At 38.6% G+C, this 19,963-nt stretch overlaps 2 protein-coding genes across 3 annotated transcripts in view; both read left to right on the forward strand.

The window, feature by feature from the left end:
- LOC139943814 (cytochrome c oxidase assembly protein COX19-like) overlaps positions 1–19,963 on the forward strand; it is a 63,260-nt gene that overhangs the window by 34,314 nt on the left and 8,983 nt on the right. For both annotated transcript variants that reach the window (XM_071940640.1, XM_071940641.1), the window contains exon 3: positions 4,524–4,628. The gene's annotated coding sequence lies outside the window, so the exon portion shown is untranslated. The remainder of the gene's footprint in view (positions 1–4,523; positions 4,629–19,963) is intronic.
- LOC139943813 (uncharacterized) lies at positions 6,001–19,922 on the forward strand. The gene is made up of 3 exons (XM_071940639.1): positions 6,001–6,250; positions 14,657–15,014; positions 15,417–19,922. The coding sequence occupies exons 1-3, from the start codon at positions 6,160–6,162 to the stop codon at positions 15,628–15,630; spliced, it is 663 nt and encodes a 220-aa protein (XP_071796740.1). The 5' UTR covers positions 6,001–6,159; the 3' UTR covers positions 15,631–19,922.

Consider the following 19,963-nt stretch of genomic DNA (forward strand, 5'->3'; position numbering starts at 1 on the left):
GTTTCAACTCGACGTTTCGATCAGTATGCTCTGATCGTCTTCTGGAGAAAGAACCGTTGGTTTCAACTCGACGTTTCGATCAGTATGCTCTGATCGTCTTCTGGAGAAAGAACCGTTGGTTTCAACTCGACGTTTCGATCAGTATGCTCTGATCGTCTTCTGGAGAAAGAACCGTTGGTTTCAACTCGACGTTTCGATCAGTATGCTCTGATCGTCTTCTGGAGCTTTCTCCAGAAGACGATCAGAGCATTACTGATCGAAACGTCGAGTTGAAACCAACGGTTCTTTTCAGAACCACCCCAACTCATTAGTCATTACATGGTGTTACCGCAAACCTTTCTTTAATGTTTGTATGACTTGCTCTATGTATGAGAGAGACCGTTGTCAGCTTGGTGTTTATAATATCCCCCCATGTGTGCAGTTTGCCGAGTTCCCTTGACGGGAAGATCATCTAATCAAACAAACACTGGGGAAACAATACATAAATCAGTCCAAAATGACCGTACAAACATAAATAAATAAAATGGAATACGCAAGATTCATATCGTCACTCGGAGTGAATGAAAAAGTTCGTTAGACTTTTCACCGTACGACACGTTGTTGTTTACAACTGCTCGATATGCGACCTTTATCGCTAGCTTAAGTTCATTTGCGAGTGAATGCTACAAATCATCTTCCTTCAGTGATCATCCGATCTCAAGGAGAAAACAGTGTCATCAGAAGATCGTACGATGGTCCGTCTTGGAGAAGGCGCAACCGCAGTCCCGCCCCCCTTATCAACCACCCCAACACCTTAAAGGCACTGGACACTATTAGTAATTACTCAAACTAATTGATAGCATAACATTTACTTGGTACCGAGCAATGGAGAGCTGTTGATATTATAAAACATTGTGAGAAACAGCTCCCTCTGAAGTGAAATAGTTTTGTGAGAAAGAGGTAAATTTCTGGACACAATGTCAAAGACCAGTATTTTCACTTGTGCATGTATCCTAACATAATCTGTGAAAACTCGGACCCAATTGGTAATCGAAGTTGCAAGAGAATAAAGAAAGGGAAAAACACCCTTGTTGCACAAACGTGTGTGCTTTCAAATGCCTAAAATATTAAAAGGCTTTAGGCCTGAAGTCTTTAAATGTTTAAGTGAGAAATTACTTATTTCTCAAAAACTAGGTTACCTCTGAGGGAGCCAGAATTTTTAACTATGTTTTCTGTCAACAGCTCTCCAATGCTCTTTATCAAGTAAATGTGTATGCTAACAATTTGAGTAGTTATTAATCGTGTCCAGCGCCTTTAAACATCTCGTGTTCGGAGATTCTCTTGTGGTTGGCACCCAAACATCATCCCATACTAATCCATCACGGCCCAGTGCCTTCCCAAGATGAATGCATCTTCACGTGGTTACTTATTAGTTCCCTCAAAGTTATGCGATCTCCAAATTCTCTTGGCAACATGCCAACGATAAATACCCGCACAAACTTTAAAATTATTATTATTATTGGCAACAAGCCATGTAGTAAATATTGTCAACAAATATTACCTTGCTTTTCCCTTTTGTAGATCGGGCCCGAAAATGACCAACTTTTAAAGTTGGGTTTACAGCTCCATTGTTGTTGCCTTGTAGAAATTCCCCGGAGAGTAGTCACTCTCGAGAAAAATCAATCACCAGCTGGTTTTTCTATGAGAGATGTGATTCGTAAAAGAAAAAAACTCACCTGTTATATCCATTGTTCAAAATTAATATCAACACCTGTCGAGATTGGTTTCGAAACCCAGAAGCCCACTGTACAATGGTGTCATTGTTCCGTGACCGTTAAGGGTTTAGGTTCGTTTTTGGCACAATGTAAACACAGATTTACATTAAACGACAGTTTGAAGATAATGATTGTAGAAAGCTTCCCTTAAAAAAATTACTTGCTGGAGTGATGTAGTTTTTTTTCTACCATATGGTACGTTTTACATGCTAGACTATAAAACTGAGACTTTTTTTGCGTGTTTTGTTTTACTCATTTCCCAAAGACTACAGCACCTCTAAGCAAGTAATATTTTAAGGGAAGCTTTCTACCATCATTATCTTCAAACTGTGTGAGTTTAATGTAAATATGTGGACATTGTGTTTTGTGTCCTACAAAAAGTACCCAGACCCTTTAAAGTGACGTGTGTTTCTTGCTGGTTTCATAAACAACACCATGGAGGAAAAGTTCCTCCATGACAACACCACTTCGTAAACAACAACAACAACAACAAACAAACCCCAAATCGGTTGCAACATTTCTCCTGATGTAAATACCATGTAATTCAACAGCTTTTTCACAATACGTTTGTTGCTGTTACCTTTGGAACCTTCTTGTCATGACAAAAACCGGGGGGTAAATGACTCTTTCTGTAATAATATATTTGCACATCTTGGCAGTCGTTTTCGGTTTTCCACTCGTGCCAATAAGTTAAAATGCAGTAATAGTTAATTTGTTCAAGGCCGATCGTTAAGTATAAAATTAGAACCTCAGTAGTCCATTCCAAGTATTGTTGATAGTGGTAGGCCCGTATATTTATTATTTTCATATTTCAGATAGTCAAATGACTTTATATTTTTGCTTCTTAAAGGTGTTTCCCCCATCTACCTTAACTTAAAAAGTAGTTTTATAGCTTCGTTCACCGAAGGACCTGCTGCTCATCCAGTCTATGACAAACAAAATGGTGAAACGAGAAGCCCAAAAGAAGGACGATTTCTTGAACTGTGAACTCGTAACCTCAAATCCGTACTTTCCCAGCACTTCCAAAAATAAACTTGTTGTTAGTTACGAACACACAGCCGGAAAACAACATCTCAAACTAGCGTTCCATTGTCCTTATTTGCAGAATATTTGTTCTATTTTTTTGTTACCAAACACTATCTGCATTTCGTAGTGTCACAGTATCTATCTGGTATGTGATTATTTGTTTTTATCTGAGCTGGATGTTTTGGGGTTTCATGCGGTACTATTATTTTCCTAACACTTCTGTGTGTGGTATTCAGTTGAACTTTCATGCACACCAACCCACTTGTTATAAAGGATCCATTATTGTTTGGTAATTGAAACCCTCTGTTTGTTTCAATCCAAGTTGAAGACACCATCAAGCTCTAACCTGTGAAAATTTCATTTCAAAAGGTGGTAGCGTTTTTTAGATATTGCCGAAAACCCGGAATATTCCCTTATAAATACACAATCTGAGAAGCGTTACTCTGTAACGCTTTCCAGATCCAAATCTCTGGATATCTTTTTACATTCAAAGTGTCGGCCTGAGACAAAGGTTTAGGTCAACACAACGTTTAGGACTTGAAACGCTACGTGGACTTACACACACCCACACAGTGTTTTCGCTGGAGTTTAAAGGCAGTGGACACTATTATATTGGTAATTACTCAAAATAATTATCAGCATAAAACCTCACTTGGTAATGAGTAATGGGGAGAGGTTGATTGTATGAAACATTGTGAGAAACGGCTCCCTCTGAAGTGACGTAGTTTTCGAGAAAAAAAAAGTAATTTTCCATGTATTTGAATTTGAGGTCTAGAATTTGAGGTCTAAAAAATCAAGCATCTGAAAGCACACAACTATACGTGTGACAGGGGTGTTTTTTCCCTTTATTAATAACTCGCAACTTCGACAACCGATTGAGCTCAAAATTTCACAGGTTAGTTATTTTATGCATGTAATGAGATACACTGCAAGTGAGAAGACTGGTCTTTGACAATTACCAGTAGTGCCTAGTGTCTTTAAAAGTGCACATAACAGAACCAAGGAATATGTCCAGCGAGTGTAAGATATAGAAACTATAGATGAATTGATTGTGTTTACCACACATTGCCTAGATAGTTGCTTGTTGTTATCTGTTGCTTGTTATTCCCTCGAAATGTTTGCCCCGAATACCTTGCTCTATTTAGAGACAGATATGGCAGGAGTTTGTGCAACCAAACGTGATGAGTTTAAAGGAACTGGACAGTATTGGTAATTACTCAAAATATTGTTAGCATAAAAACTTACTTGGTTACGATCCTTTCTCTATGGTAACGAGCAATAGAGAGCTGTTGATTAGATAAGACATTGTGAGAAACGTCTCCATATTAAGTAACGTAGGTCTCACTCAAATACTTCGGGTAGAAGGGTTTGAAGCCCTTTTTAGGCACCTGAAAGCACACACACTTGTGATTTTTTTTTTCTTTTTCATTGTTCTCTTGCAACTTCGATGACGAGTCCATTTGTTCACAGAATTATTATTTTATGCACAAATGTTGGGATACACTGGGATAAAGTGAGATTACTGGTCTTTGACGATTACCAAAGGTGTCAAAGACCTTTAATGTGAGAAACTATCTGAGGAATTGGCGACATATCGATAATGACCAAGTCCTGCGAGTTGAAATAATCTGAATAAAGTTCAACTAAATACTATATTCGGAGACTCGTACAGACATTTATTTGGGATATATTTTTAGTACTAATTTGTTATCTAAACAAGTTATTGTTACTCTTTATTTTCAGAACCTAAAGATTTGCTCAAGATTTTCCTCATTGTCGATATAGGCAGCAGCAACGTCACGGTTCCTGACATCTGACAAGTCATCTTTAAGGATTGATGCATTCCAGGTAAGCCCAACATCATGGTTTAAAGAGCTAGAAGTTAAGAATACGGAAAGACTCCCATCCTTTCTGACCAAGGGTCGTAAAAGGTTTTGGTTCTCCTTGGTGTGCACGAGTATAGAAATGGGGGATGGCGTGCCTCCACAAAAGGAGGGATTGCGCTGACTTCACTATAAGTGAGGTAAGGGGTTAGCCCATCCCATAAAACATCTGAAATAATTGTTGGTCACAACAACTATTTCAGATGTTTTATGGGATGGGTGAAGTTGCCATTCCCCCTACCTTTCCCCCTCCTACTCACCCAACCGTCCAGCCCAAACCAAATTCGATACGTTTAAAGTAGTGTTACTACTCTCTTAGTGAAAAAGAGTGCCAAAAACCCGTTTTGGCAGCCATACCGCTCTTACAAAGAGCCATATGACGGACAAATGTTTTAAGAGTGAAAGACGGGTACTTTCAACTCGATTTAGAGTGATACTTCGTTCCATGTTCACCCAAAAAGAGTGATACAGATGACTTTCACTCTCAAAAGAGCGAAAATGACACCACTCGGACAAGAGAGTGAAATGTTTCATTCTTTTTTAAGAGAGTAAACGTTTGGTATTCCCAACGTATCTGAAGTATCTGTATTCCATAGTCAAAACATGGTCAAAACCTATGAAATAAAACCCCATATGCTCCCCCAGCTAAACATACCAGATAAGCCGGGGACGTATAACCAATTAATCACACAACCAAGTGTCAATAATTGACAAAGTGTAAAAGGTGTTTGTTGGGATCCAACATCTGAAGCACCCATCAATTGCGGTTTAAAAGGGTCAAAGAATTCAATCAGTGGGGTTTAGGGTCCACGTGGTTTTTGCAAAGCTCGGATGTTCCTTTATATTTGTTTATGATACGCAACATCTCTGCGTGATACCCTCCTTTGGCAAGATTAAAAACACACAGTGTTGAGAGGGGGAAAATGGCCTTGTGATATCCCGGCTCAATCCGGAACCATCATAACATTCCACGCATGTTTCACGCAGAGGTATGAGCCGTCAGATAACAAATTCTGTCACATCAACTCAGCTTGACATAAAAAGAATACCCTGGAAATCGTGTTGTATTATTGTGTTCGGTGGATCGAGCTCTGTTTAATCATGTTGATAAACAAAGATCTCAACCGGTTCCCATTGGGTAAAAGGGGTACAACGCCCATACGATCGTAAACGATAAACACAAGGAGCGAACGCGATTGGACGAGCGGCTCGAGCCCCCATCACTGGCGCTGCTCTCTCATTGGCTGAGTGGCAAGGTCCGTGGTGCTGACGTCATCGTGAACTTTAGCATATAAACAGACTCGGAGGTTTACGAGATTTCAGAAAAACAACGAGCACGCTGTGAGAACGAACTACAAAGTGAGGAAACCCGGTGAGAAATTCAGGGTCAGAATCGAGAAGTATAGAATTTTAATACCAAAACAAATAGTCTCACAAGGATTTGCAGATTTTGTTTAGGTTTCTTTGTGAAAGTTTCGCGGTAAACGTTTACAGCAATGACTAAACCATCGTACTTGATTGTGCTGTTCGTGGTTTGTACCACACTCAGAAGCTGTGTGGTGGCAGTCAGATTCAAGACATTGGCAGGTAAGACTTTAAAGACTTTTAAAGACTGTAAACATAGAGCTAGAACTATAAGTAAGACACCATACAATAAAACTGAAATTGTTTGCTATTATCTGATGATAGCACAATAGTTGTGTAGGATTAGAGTCAAATTATTATTAGTTATACTATAGCATACGGTAGTTCTACTCTACCTCATTGGTTTGGTTATACCACGGAGGTAGGTTATACTGGTGAGTGAGTGTATATTTATGAATAGGTGTATGATGAGCATGGGGGTGAACTGTGGTGTGTGTGAGTTAGCATAGTTTCTTATCTCTAGGGACTTGAATTCATAGCAACATGGGCATGATTTATCAGATTATTATGTGACCCACATTTTGTGACTTCACTCAACTTCACATATAGTTTATCCTGGAAAATCTTATCTGTGTGATTAATTGGGATTGGTTAACTGTAATCTGGAGCCTATATTAGGGGTTGTTAGAAGGTCACTGGAGTGGTGGAAGGGATACCAGACCACTATACCAGAGCATTAACATTTCCAAGAAGTATATAATGTAAAATTAATTATTCAATCAGTATCCTGTTGACTTTAACGGAAGTCACACCTACATAGCCATAGGCCTATACTATTATTACTACCAATGATGATGTGTATGTCAAATTTAATGCCTACCGGTTGTGTCACTTATGAAGCAGATGGCGAGTTTAATAAGCTATATAGACCAGGTAACCTGTGACACCACAGAAAGGGACACAGAGCCTGGACTTCCTGCAGGCACAAGTTGTACATAATCAGCCCACGGGAAGAAAACATTAAATCTAATGTTTTATGGAAATTGCACTGTCCGAATTTTGTATCGACTTTTGTATGAAGAAATTTAACAAGTCTTAAAATTTGCTCAGTAGTTTTGTTCTTGAATTTATGTGGAAATTGTGATACCAAAATAAAATTTCCCATTGACCAGTATGTGTGTAGTATATATTGTCTGCCAGAATGGCACTGGGTACTAGCCTAGAATATACCGTAAGTGAGGGTCACTTTCGTTTGTAAAATAAAAAAAGTTAACATGGTCCAAACAAATTCCGTATTTATTACACCACAGTGATGAACAAAGGTCAATGGCCTGTTGGTTCGTACACGGTATTTTAAGGATTCTCAGTAATCTTCAAAGCAAAACTTTTACCAACTTTTGCTACGCAACTGAAATAACCTTCAGCTGTTGCGTCCCCATCAAATTGCAATGACAGCCGCAATGGCCTGCTTGGTACATCAGTTTTGGATCCCAGATGCATAGATGGGCCGTCCCTTTTGTAACATAAACTCTCAATTGGGACCAGTCCCTTTCTCTGCTTATCAGTTAGGACCGGTCCCCTAGTTTTGAGCGGTCTCTTATAATAGTCGGTACATTGGGACGACTCTTCACTCAGTTGGTATGGAACAAACCCATAATACATGTCCCAACAATCTGGCTTGATGAAAATGCGTCCTTGTATTTTGAAGTTAAGGAAATTATGCAATGGATTTAGATTTTACAACGAAACACATCCTCACATGACGTTTGATCATCATTGATATAGGAATCGTCACCGATTGTGTATACCCATAAAGTACACTGGTTGTGGTTTGACCTTTAGGCATGTCGTGACATTTAGGGTCATTAGGGTGACGAAGTTTAATACAGCCAACAATGGGGAACCAAAACCACACCAAGAATTGATTTATCTCCACCTCGATATGATCGGAAGACAGTGTGGTTAGAAAGAAGTTCTCTCACCCTCGTTTATCTTGACTAATATCCGCCAGGGAGTCACTTATTATCGAACAACACAAACTGGCTAATTCTGGATACCGATCCTTCCGTTTGTTGGGGGAGGAAGATACGTAAGGACGTTAGGAGAGTGAGACAGACTTTCACTTCTTGAAAAATCAGGTATAATTTCTGACTTAACAAGAAGTGACAGCCAAGTTAAATGAGTTGACTTCATTAGCGACGTTCGGTTTAGTTACCAATATCGCAATACAAATTACTGGAGAAAAGATATATCACACAAACATGTGAATCATTTTGATCCATATCCTTAGACTTCCTCGAAGCCCCTCCGAGCATCTCTGAGATGAGCCAGTCGGTCGTTGTGAGAAAATACACAACATTAGAATTGGCAACGAATATAGCAATTTAGGACGCCGGGAAAATAACGTATAAGAAACCGGAAATAGAAATATAAACGTGTGCAAACATGAGGTGTTGATTTATTTTTTGATGAATTTGCCTGAAGGTAATGGAAACAATAAATTGTATTTATTATCGATCATAAAACAGAAGCTTTGCAATACTTCAGCCCCTCCCCTCCCCCAACAATTATTCAAGCAAAATGAATCGCAGCATCAAGTTTCAATGCTAGCATGGAGTGCGCCGGTAGTAAAGCAGCATGACCCGTCGGCTGTTTATGATATTATTCCCGCGCATAGTTTATTTACAGTTGGCATTCCTGCAATAACTGCTTGGGTTTTGGTGGCAACTGTTGCACACGAGTTGGCAAAGTTTATCGTACAAGCAGGTCGATACAGGTGGGTTATTTGTCTCTGTCAATCAAATATCACCCGTATATAAAATTTTGTAGATGTGTAAGAACAATGGATTTTTTGCCCCCCCCCCCCCCCAATTTGTATGTTCACACAAATCATCCTGAATGTGCAGTTTTGCTATTCAACCAAACCTTCAGATGTAGCCCTACCCCCTCCACCCCCCCCCCCCCCCCCCCAAGAAAAAAAAACAACAACAACAACAAAAAAACCACCCTTACGGATACGGAAAAAGGCTAGAAAGGCTGTTGCTGAAGAAATTCCCCGTGGGGCGCCTTAACAAAGAAACCCTGTGTGGTGTGGTAGCATTGTTAAGTACCCCACAAGCTGACGTGTGTAAGGGCACACCCACCAATCCAGCTCAGCAATCGAGCCATGAACGAGGCAACCAAATCGGACGACTTTACACGTATAGTGTGAACACTATTTCACAATCACTGCGTGCTACCGGAAAAAATTGATATCTACTACAATCAATACAGCCTTGACCATGCTGACTGGACATTTCCTATATTTGTTTGTATTTAGTTTGTACTAGAGTTACCGTGGCGTTTCCCGCTTCTTGTCCACATTAGCTGATCATTTTGTTCAACCTCAACAATTATCTATTTTATCCAAATAATAAATCACAAGGGAAACTGACTGGGTAAGTTTGGGGGATCGGTGTAAAGGACAAAAAAAAATTATAAAATGTGGCGGGAATTTAAAACAGCAATTTTACCACGCTGGTGTACTTTTTTATTTATTAAAGAGGACTTGAAACCGACCACAAACATGCTTTAGATGCTGCGTTGTACAACACAGGGTTTTGATGCCTTTTTATTTTTATGAAGAGTGGAATTTCGTGAATTCAATTCCCCTGGTTTCCAATAGCAATTCATTCGTAGATGATTCTATAAACCTTTAAATTTGTCATAATGAAGATATTAGTGTGACCATGGAAGTAGAAATAGAAGTTTGACTGAATAAAGCGATATCTGTTGGTTTTCATGGGTCTTCAAAATATAATGTTTTACATTGGAGACCATCGCTAAGATGGGTGTAGCGCTATGCGAGCATGCAGATAATAGTTTTCCCCAACAATTACCAATACTGGATATTCATTGTTATGTTGTGCTTGATGTAGATACTTGGTCTGGTTGAATCTCTAGAAGAATCAACCGGTATTAACTTGACATTACCGATGATCAAAACATCTGTAGAATAGGGTAACCTTTCGGAAGAGCAAAACAAGAATTACGAGAGAACAAATCGAAAGCATAGAGCCACCATAATACCTCAAATCAAAACACTATTGGTTCTCGCTCATAGACTTCTAACCATAAAAACAGCTGCTGTTGTCAGCTGATCGTCGTGATGTCACCGTGTGACTTGACACCTCAAGTACCCTATGAGGTCGTAAGGGCACCCCCAAGGCAGCATAGCTATTCCTCTCATCAGCATCTAAAACTTGACTCAGAATCACAAGACCCGTGGAAAGAAGGAGAAGATGGTTGCATCATTGGTTTTCATTTCGACCCACGGCTGTGAACCTGGCCCGATGAGACCTTGTTTGCGACCGCAGCGTGGCGAGCCCAGGGGTACCCTGGCGCTCTGCTGGGACCGACCGATGAAAGGTCAAGTTCGAGACCTCGTGGCCGGCGCTCAACTCACGTCATCCGAAGTGATTGATATCCCTTTTGTATTACGTTGTGGTTAACGAGAAGCTGTGAGGGATCGTGAATGTCACGAGAACAGAAAATTATTAAAGGGACCAAGCATTGGATTTTATGAAAAATACATTTTCAAACATCTAAACTTGCAGAAATATATTTTTTACAAACTGGAAACTTTAATATTATTATATTTCACAATTTTGTGTTTTAAGTTCGGTTGTTATACGCAGGCCTCGTATGATATGATTGGTCTAGTCCGCGTAAAATAACACAGAACATACTTATCAAGGGAGACAAAGATTATTCGATGTGGTCTATGCAAACGAACTTAATTATTTGGTAAATAAGAAAACTGTGTAAATGACGGGATATAAATTACTAACTTATAATTAGATCAATGTAAAAATATGAGGCCATTAGGGAAGTAATCTGAATTCCCGTTTGAGAAACTAAATGTAGTTCCGTTTGACCATGCTCCTCACATGTTTTCACTACGTGGCCACGACTCGTAACACCTTGTCCAAATTGCGTTCCAAATTACGAACAAGCCGAAATATTCAAAACATCTGTAACTTGCGTCTTTTTAATTCTAAATTGCCAACAAACTCGACCGAAAAGATGTTTACTGAAGTTCGTTTCTGAATTTGAACATGTGTCTTGATTTTATTGACTCCAAATTATCTCGATCTGTCCCCGGTTTCTTGACCAAATGCTGAGCACATGTTCCAACAGCTGAGGAGATGCAATTATGGTTGGAGAACATTCCTTCATACCGAGGTCGCGAACATGTCATGCCATCTTGCATTCTGTCACTCAGTCATGTGCAAAATGTGCTCAACAGTTCGGCTCTGTAATGGGGTCCCTGGTTTTGTAAAGAAGAGTGTATATATATAAAGCCAAGAGAATGCTCTAGAAAATATTGAGTTGAAACATGTGGATGTATTCGGCTTTGCTCTTTTTCGACACCATTATGGAGACCCAAGGACAAAACAAAAATGGAAAACATACGGACTCTAAAGAAGAATTCTCAAGACTTGGTTGCTCCACAAAGATGTGTACATGGGAAGGTGTGAAGTGCAGGGATGAAGGAAAGAACAAAAGACTGCTTAATAAGGATGCATTCTTTTTTTTTAGAAAGTGTAGATACAAATATGAGTACTGGTCACATATTTGTGTCTCTCCTAAAATGTGAGAATATTGTGACTTGGTGAAAACTTTACATTTGATGGAGTTACACTTCTAAAGAACACGCGCTTATAGCGAATTGTGTAGAAAGAACACGTGCTTCGCAAATAGTGTGGATTTTTCTTTTCTGTGGTAGTTGTTTGTTATAATCCACGCATTGTCATACTGACCACCGTCCATCAAGGATGCATCAATCTTATCATGCCTCTAATGGTAAAATAAATATGACTGGCTATATGTAGCCCTGTAAATAAAATCCTTTTGGGAGAGAAGTAATGGCACTTCAGGTGGAATTTGTACACAATGCCGGAAGGCAAAAAAATGTACACAACCATTCACACTGAACGATGGAGGTGTGATTATAATGAAGATCAAAGGAAACCGTATAAAATAACACCCTGTTAAAAAGTTAGGGGTCAAGTAAAGCAAACAAAGGAGTCACTTAAAATTCCTTCCATGTGTTTAATAATTCGGGTTTAAACAAAGCATAGAACAGATCATAAAAAAGGCAGGGTCAAACAGAAACAGTTTGCACTCCATTTTATTTGTTCTCCCTTCATTGTTATTTTTTATTTTTTTTGTAGAAACTAGCGAGTCGTATCATGTCGTATCATGTCGTATCAACGTAAGGCACGCCCCTAACTATCGGTCAACAAGTTTTATTCCCGACAACCACAAAAACAACTTGATTAACTCCAGGCCATAAATCTCTGCGGAATGATGTTATGGCAGAAACACATGTGTGCCGTTGGTAGAGAGGGTTGTTTGGCAACATGTTTGGCCTTGGTGTACCCCCAAGGTTAACTGGGACAGCTGTGGAGTTGAGGTTCCCTTGTCTTTCATCACCTTGCTGTGTGATGGGCTCCTTAACCAAACGGTCCAGGGTCCACGATTCTTAAAGTGACACCAAGGCATGGAAGAAAGTAGTTTGTGGATTGTGGTATCCATAAATTTTCACCAAAGTGGTGGAGATATTCCGTAGTCAATTAGCAAAGGTCCTTGACTCTTGTTTGTTCGGTTATTTGTCCCTGCACTTGTTAACCCGTTTCAAATGATCTTGATAAGTGGAATTCCACCAAACAGGAACCTAATAACTATCACTATCAGTGGAATTTTATCTTTTGAATGACTATGTTTATTGTCTTTTTGCAAACGCGGGGGAAAAAGTAATAATGACCATTGGCGCTCATTTTGTTTACAAAATAATGACCACCTTTTGCGCGGGCAGCCGCCTTGTGCAGCATAAAATTAAAAACTAGAATGACAAAAAACTTTGCTGTTTTGGCGACAACCATCAATTCGTCAGTGATTTATGCTATAGATGATAGAATACATAGTTGCTCTCTTTTGCGGTGAAGGCCAACACTATTGTTTGCAAAGCAAAACTTTCGTATGTTACATTGCAAACAAGTGTCTACCAAACGACCAAATTAAACCGTTGTTTACAGGATAGTTGTACAATATTAAGTTTATGTGGCAATCTGATTTGTATCTTGTTTTTGCATTGCAAGTGCCAATCGCAGCTTTTGGAGAAAAGTCCATGAAAGGTTACCACACAAAAATACACTTCTTTGAGTTTTCTGGCAGAGCTGAAGAAATAATCATTCCTACACTAGCTTGATTTTTTTGCGGTAGATAAATATAGGGACAATCTACAGAGTTACATACTATTGTGTTACACAAACTAATTGTTTTTCATATTCACACAAATAGATTGGTATATTTCATTATCAGGCAGATCACATTCTCAATCTAATCAAACTATGATCGAACACACTGGAATGTAACAAACAACTCAAAACTCATTTTTGATAACACATATTTTTCTTCATGGAAAAATAACAGCAACTGATAACTAATCTGACTCGGTGATAACACCATTCCATGTTGTAAACAAAAAGCAGAAATATAGGCCAAACATATTCTTTATATCTCATTGAAGAATAACCTTGAAACTAAAGGAGGGTGTAGTAGAGAGCTGTGGAATTTGTAAACATCATAAATGACTGAACTTCACCGGACTTACTAATGATTTTCCTACACAAAAATCAGTACAAACACATTCAATGAATATAATTGCTATCATTATGTTTTGCTCAATAAAAGATTCTTAGTTGAGTCACCTCTGTTGTCAAAGGTATAACAGATGTAATTTTTCAAAGGATATGCACAGCAGGTAAATAGGGATGTCACGGAGGAAGTAACATTTCCTTCATTCATGGAATGGTATCACTAAGTGAAATTGATTTAACACAAGTTGATTGCTTGTTAATTATGGGTATTCCCACTTAGGGCCCATTATAGTACAGTATGTACATGTGTATAGTATCAGTTTCCCCTGCCCCAAAGTATGCAGAGATAAGTTAATAGGATTGGATATGGTTTTATTTTGTCGATAGAATTAGAGAAGCTTAACTTCAAATGGTATGTTGTATCTTAAATCAAGTGATGACAAAAATATATATTTGAGGAATAGATAGCTAGGCTAAGGTTTAAATACAAAGACATGATTGGAGGTTGTACAAACAAAATTAGTTGGGTGGTTCATTCTGAAATCTTGCTGATTAAAGTTCATAATCCTGCATAAATATTTCAATGTCTGAAATCAGGTCTGGGATATTTCAGCTTTGAGAGGGCAAGGCGGTTTTTTATTTTGCATAGGGCACAAAGGCCAAAACCAGGGCAACAGAGGCCATGTGAAATTCTGTGACATTCTATACCACATATCAGTGATATCATTGTTGCTTGTTTTGATTGCAGCAATCAAAATAAGCCTGAAAGTGAACGTGCACAAAATTGTATACATATAATAAAACATGATTATGTTTTATAATATAGATCGGCTGGTTAAGGTTGGGAGATAATTATATGAAATTGTTTTAAAACCAGCAAAGTACTTTTCATTTTAACTGGGTTTGAACAAAGATAGATTTACTGGAGTGGAACTTGAACCAACGACTTTGGGATTAACATACACTTTTCTTTTACCCTCTCCAGAGTTGCTAGAATACCATGAACAGCAACAGAATCCAGGCTCAGATGAGGAGGCGACTTCTACAGTTCACCCAGAACTTGAAGGGTTGATGCTGGTCACTTCACAGCCGCCCACTCCACAGCTTCCAAGTGTCCCTGCCCACAACCACCGCCGCCATCGTCATCATCATCAAGATCCAGATCAAGTGTACGGTAGTGGAGCGGAGCCCACCTCGATCCTGTCCACCACAACGACGAGGCTGGTGATGGAGACAGAGCTCCCCACGACGACCAGACCAAAGACCACATGTTGCATTCTAGGAGAGCAGGCTGGCATGAAGAGACATCACTGTAACCCTGACAACTACATGCCAAGATTTAGGTAAGAATGACACTTCAGCAACTAGTCCAATCCAGGGTCAAAGGCCAGCAACTGTTGGAACAGAGGGGGGGGCGGGGCTATCCTCCCAAATTCAGGCAAAGTTGAGGTAATTTGGAGCACAGCAAGAAGGAAAGAATGGCACGAGAGAGAAACTTAAAACTTTTTTTCATATGGTATTAGAAATTGGTAGTTAATTTGGGGGATAAATAGACCCCTCTGCCCTTCAAAAACCTAAGAAAGGTGAACTTATGACTGGCTACACATCCTCGAGTCATTGCAATAACTCCTTATCTTAAAAATGTTTGGTCCCTCACCCAGAGAAACTGATTTCAAACAAACATTTCAGAAATTGACAGCACAGAAATATAACTTGTCAAAACCTTTTTTCCCCCAAATTCTCAGAGACTACAATCGTCGCCATAACTTCAAGCAGTCCAACCGACACCCAAGCATAGAGAAGAGCCAATTCGACAAGTGCACCTCCGGTATCATCAGAAGACATGCCGAAGAGTTCAGGAATTGCTGCCAAGAAGCCTATAAGATGTTGTGGCAGAAAGAGAGAGGTGAAGAGAACGTTGGCAACGGCAGGATCCATCTTATTGAGGTCCCAATATAAAACTTTTCAGATTGTTGCTGAGATGCACATGTTACTTAAAATTTACCAATGACGTATTTAAGAAGCTTGCCATAAAAACTTTACTAATAATATAAGTTCATTAACACTCAACAACTAATAAAGAAAACATGCTGACTTAAAAGAATTAAATCGCTCAACATAGATGTTGAAGTTACTGTCAGGCATGCATCTTTTCAGCTGATCAGTGTTTTCCCTTTTTTCTTTTTCTTTTTTCTCAGCTCCACCATTAACATTTGAAAAACACAGTACAAAGTCTCGCTGTGCTTGATAAATCCCTCTGTTTTGATTAGCTGCAGTTGCATGCCTGTTCTTCACAGACAGTGTGGGCCTTCCACTATATCCCATGAGTAGCCTGGGTAAAGAAGTCATTGTGATACATGATCATTTCAAATGTGCGCTGAAGGGGTTTATGCTAGTGAAGATAACAGTTTAAGTTTCAAACTTGCTGCATATTGAAAACTATCAAGCTGGTTATGGTGAAACAAGGGTTAATGCTAGTGGAGATTACAGTTTAAACGTTTAAGGGGCTGCACGTTGAAAACTATCAAGCTGGTTATGGTGAAACAAGGGTTTATGCTAGTGGAGATTACAGTTTAAACGTTTAAGGGGCTGCACGTTGAAAACTATCAAGCTGGTTATGGTGAAACAAGGGTTTATGCTAGTGGAGATTACAGTTTAAACGTTTAAGGGGCTGCACGTTGAAAACTAGCAAGCTGGTTATGGTGAAACAAGGGTTTATGCTAGTGGAGATTACAGTTTAAACGTTTAAGGGGCTGCACGTTGAAAACTATCAAGCTGGTTATGGTGAAACAAGGGTTAATGCTAGTGGAGATTACAGTTTAAACGTTTAAGGGGCTGCACGTTGAAAACTATCAAGCTGGTTATGGTGAAACAAGGGTTTATGCTAGTGGAGACTACAGTTTAAAAATTGCTTGGGAAAATCACACTGGGCAGTTGTTAGTTTTTAATGGGGGGTAGGTTTTCGTGTTTGTATATTAACCAAAACCTGCTTGAGTTGTTTATGATATCCTCCAAGTATTGGTGATTATCCAGTGAAGGCACCCCTGGTGTCTGACAAAACCGATACTGATCTTCCATCCATGCAAAGTCTCAAATCTTGACAAAAAAAGTACACCATAATAACCCACCTGCGCAGCAATTTAATTTGATCTCTGACTGATCAATGACTTCTTTCTGCCCATCAAAGCTTGTTGCATTCAACGTTCTGTGTATCTTAAACATGGGATCTAGTGATTTGTTCACATGTGTAGCACAACTTTCTTTAGGTGAACAGTGCAGTAAACTCATTGTTTGTACTTGTCGGAACTGTTTACATAGGTAAAGAATGATGCATGAAAGACTAACTGAACACTGGGAATTGTTTCAGATAAAAACCTCTCTTATTGATGTAAGCAAACCAAAGTGTATTTATATTAAAAAGGTATATTTTCTTCTTTCATTTGAATATATGTAATATTGTATATAAATATATTAAGATTTATTGTATTAAATATACTGTTGTTTGTTGTTGTGGTAACGTAATACAACACACCATCCTAGTGGAAGTTTGGTCTTTACTGGAGTCGGTCATAAACTCAACGAGCTTCAAACTGAGGCAAAGGGCAAAATACCCTCTCAAAAACATAACAGCACTAAATCAAAAACAGACAATTTAAACTGGCAAAGAATAATGGTCTGGAGTTAACCTTTCATGATTTGTGCTATTAATAAAAAAAATGCTTATGTCTATTTGGACTGGTGCTTAGATTTGGCAACTTATCTTAAGAATTTAAGATTAAGTTAAGAGCTCCGGGTCTGCAAAATGTTACTGATAATCCTCGCTAAAGCTTGGATTATAAATGACTTATCTAAAGTGATGACTACCGTTGTTGTTGTCTAGCGTGGGTGGTGTGATGTAAACTGTAAATAGTTCTTTACATAATTGTAAAAATGTATAAAGATGACTCTGCAGGTTTTTTATTTGACCTACTGTTGGAACAAGTGTACATCCCTCATGTTTATGTACATTTATTGTTACCAAAATTTAAAAGGTGCTGTACCAACTTGCTTGCTTTCTGAACAATATGGTGCATTTTAGGTTATTTTGATGAGAAATCACCACAAGAATCACAAGAATTTGACTATAATTTGTGGGGGGGGGGGGTAAAAGGTTCGAATCTCACACAAGCAGCCAGTGGATTTTCAATAGTCAATCAATCAATAACCACCCATTCTGTTTATGTAAAACTTTTAATATCTTTATTTAATGACGATGCTACTGAATTAACTTAAATGAAACAATTCTGCAAAAAGGTTTATTATAAAAAATAAAAAAGGTGGGTTGTTTAAATAGGATCAAAATTCATAAAGCTGTTAATCACAGAAATCTGCTTAGCATTATTAATGATCTTGCTCAGCAAAAACAGGTCACCAGCCAAAGTGCTATGTATTGTGCACCGGTATTCACTAGTTCCATGTAAATAACCGCTTGATATTAATATCTGCTGGTGGCTTTTTCTGAAACTGGTTCCCATCTAAAAGACAGGTGCTAACAATGCCCTGTTGAGGCGTACAGGTCACCGGTTTAAGTAAGTGAGGGAACCCTGGATAGATCAGCTGGGGCTGAGCAAACACAACATGGGAAAGTGACTCAACTACCTGTGTATTACCTAAGGGGGTTCCTGTTTATGACCCAGGTTGCCATGGCTTACAGAGGAAACCAGTTGTTTTTTACATCCGATAACCTAAGCTAAGTGCGGGGCCCAATTTTATAGAGCTGCTTTAAGCAGAAATATGGCTCAACAAATTTCTGCTGAGCAACAACAACCAGGATACCAGTTACAAATGCTTATGAGAATGGTATATAATATTAGCTGGTAACCTTTTTCTGGTAGGCATACATGTAGTTTTGCTGTTCTTTCAGTGCTTATATTAAACTGGGCACTTTGACAACTCATAACTGCTACTCACATGTCATCAATTTAGCGGGGGTCCTTCGCTTCATTTTTGCAAGGTTGTAAAATGTACAATGATAAAGCAAGATTTTACAAGAGAACTTGGACAAAAGAAAAATGGTTTTCCTTTCACACGAGGCACACTTTGTAAAATTATACAATCATGCTACAATTTAGCAAGGGAGCCTTGCTAAATTGGTTTCGTGTGAAAGGGGCTTTACACTTAGACTTTCAAATTTGAAATGATAAAACATAACAAAAGACCTATTAATTTTTATGACACTTCTTCTAGGATTTAAAAAAAATCAGTTAACAATATCTCGAGAGGGTTTGATTGGCAACTTGACCAAGGCATGTTGTTAAGTTAAATACATATGAAGTACTTTGTGAAGATATTTTGTTGGTTGAGGATTATCTTTCATCACCAGAAGTATCAACACCTTTACATGAACTAAATGTAAGATTTAAAAATATGTACAATTTAAATAAAGATTTTTGTTTTTCAAGATAAAGGTGTGTTTCTGTTCCACTTCTGTTCTACTTCAGTGGTTGTTTTTGTTTCTCAAATACCCCGTTCATTCTTTTGTAAAGTATCTTTGAGTGGGTGCTAGCTAACACCCTGACTTTTTCTTGGTATTATGTGCGCCTGCTACTATGGTATTATACAGGATTGGCAAGGATAAAAGTACATTGTTTATTTGTGGTTCAAATAAGAAGCTCATACAAAAAGAAAATTGTGAAATATTTTCCTCTGAAATTAACTCAAATTTGAGAATAACTGTATCTAAAAACCTTTAAAAACATTGCAACCCAAGTGTCATGCTGATAATTGCATCCGGCTTTTCACATTTTTTTTCTTCTTTTATCACACAACAGATTAAGCCTGGGCTTGTTGTTTGAATGATGATTGATCTAGCTCTATTGTTGATCACACAAAACATCTGTGACTATTTTGTCAGCTCAACCAATCCTGTATAATAACTTGAATGCCCTAACAAATGCATTGGAAAGCCAACCTTCATGGACACTGGAGGTGAACCATAAGTTACTAGTGTCTTTGTTTAGACTCTGGCACAAGTTGAAAAGAAGATGGGAAACCTTGCAAAATATACTAGAATTACAATTGTATGCTCTCTCCAACTGTACGGTGTATACAATTTGTTGGGGTGTGTTTTTTTGCAAAGCAGTAAATTGTGAATGTTTATTGTAATGCAGCAATCACCAGCTCAACACATGGGCTTGTACAATTTGTAAACTAGTCCTAGGAGATATTACAAACTTAAGGGTAGTCCTAAGTTAGGAAGAGTAACTCGAGATAAGACTAGTCCTAAATCTTTGTGAAATCGACCCCTGGTCAG

The sequence above is a fragment of the Asterias amurensis genome, chromosome 11 (genome assembly GCF_032118995.1).
Source record: "Asterias amurensis chromosome 11, ASM3211899v1".
Lineage (NCBI taxonomy): Eukaryota > Metazoa > Echinodermata > Asteroidea > Forcipulatida > Asteriidae > Asterias > Asterias amurensis.

Bases quoted from the DNA above. Each gene is read 5' to 3' on its own strand.
- LOC139943813 (XM_071940639.1), top strand. From the start codon at position 6,160: ATGACTAAACCATCGTACTTGATTGTGCTGTTCGTGGTTTGTACCACA. The intron at 6,251-14,656 runs GTAAGACTTTAA...TACCCTCTCCAG, and splicing joins CAGATTCAAGACATTGGCAG to AGTTGCTAGAATACCATGAA. The intron at 15,015-15,416 runs GTAAGAATGACA...CCAAATTCTCAG, and splicing joins AACTACATGCCAAGATTTAG to AGACTACAATCGTCGCCATA.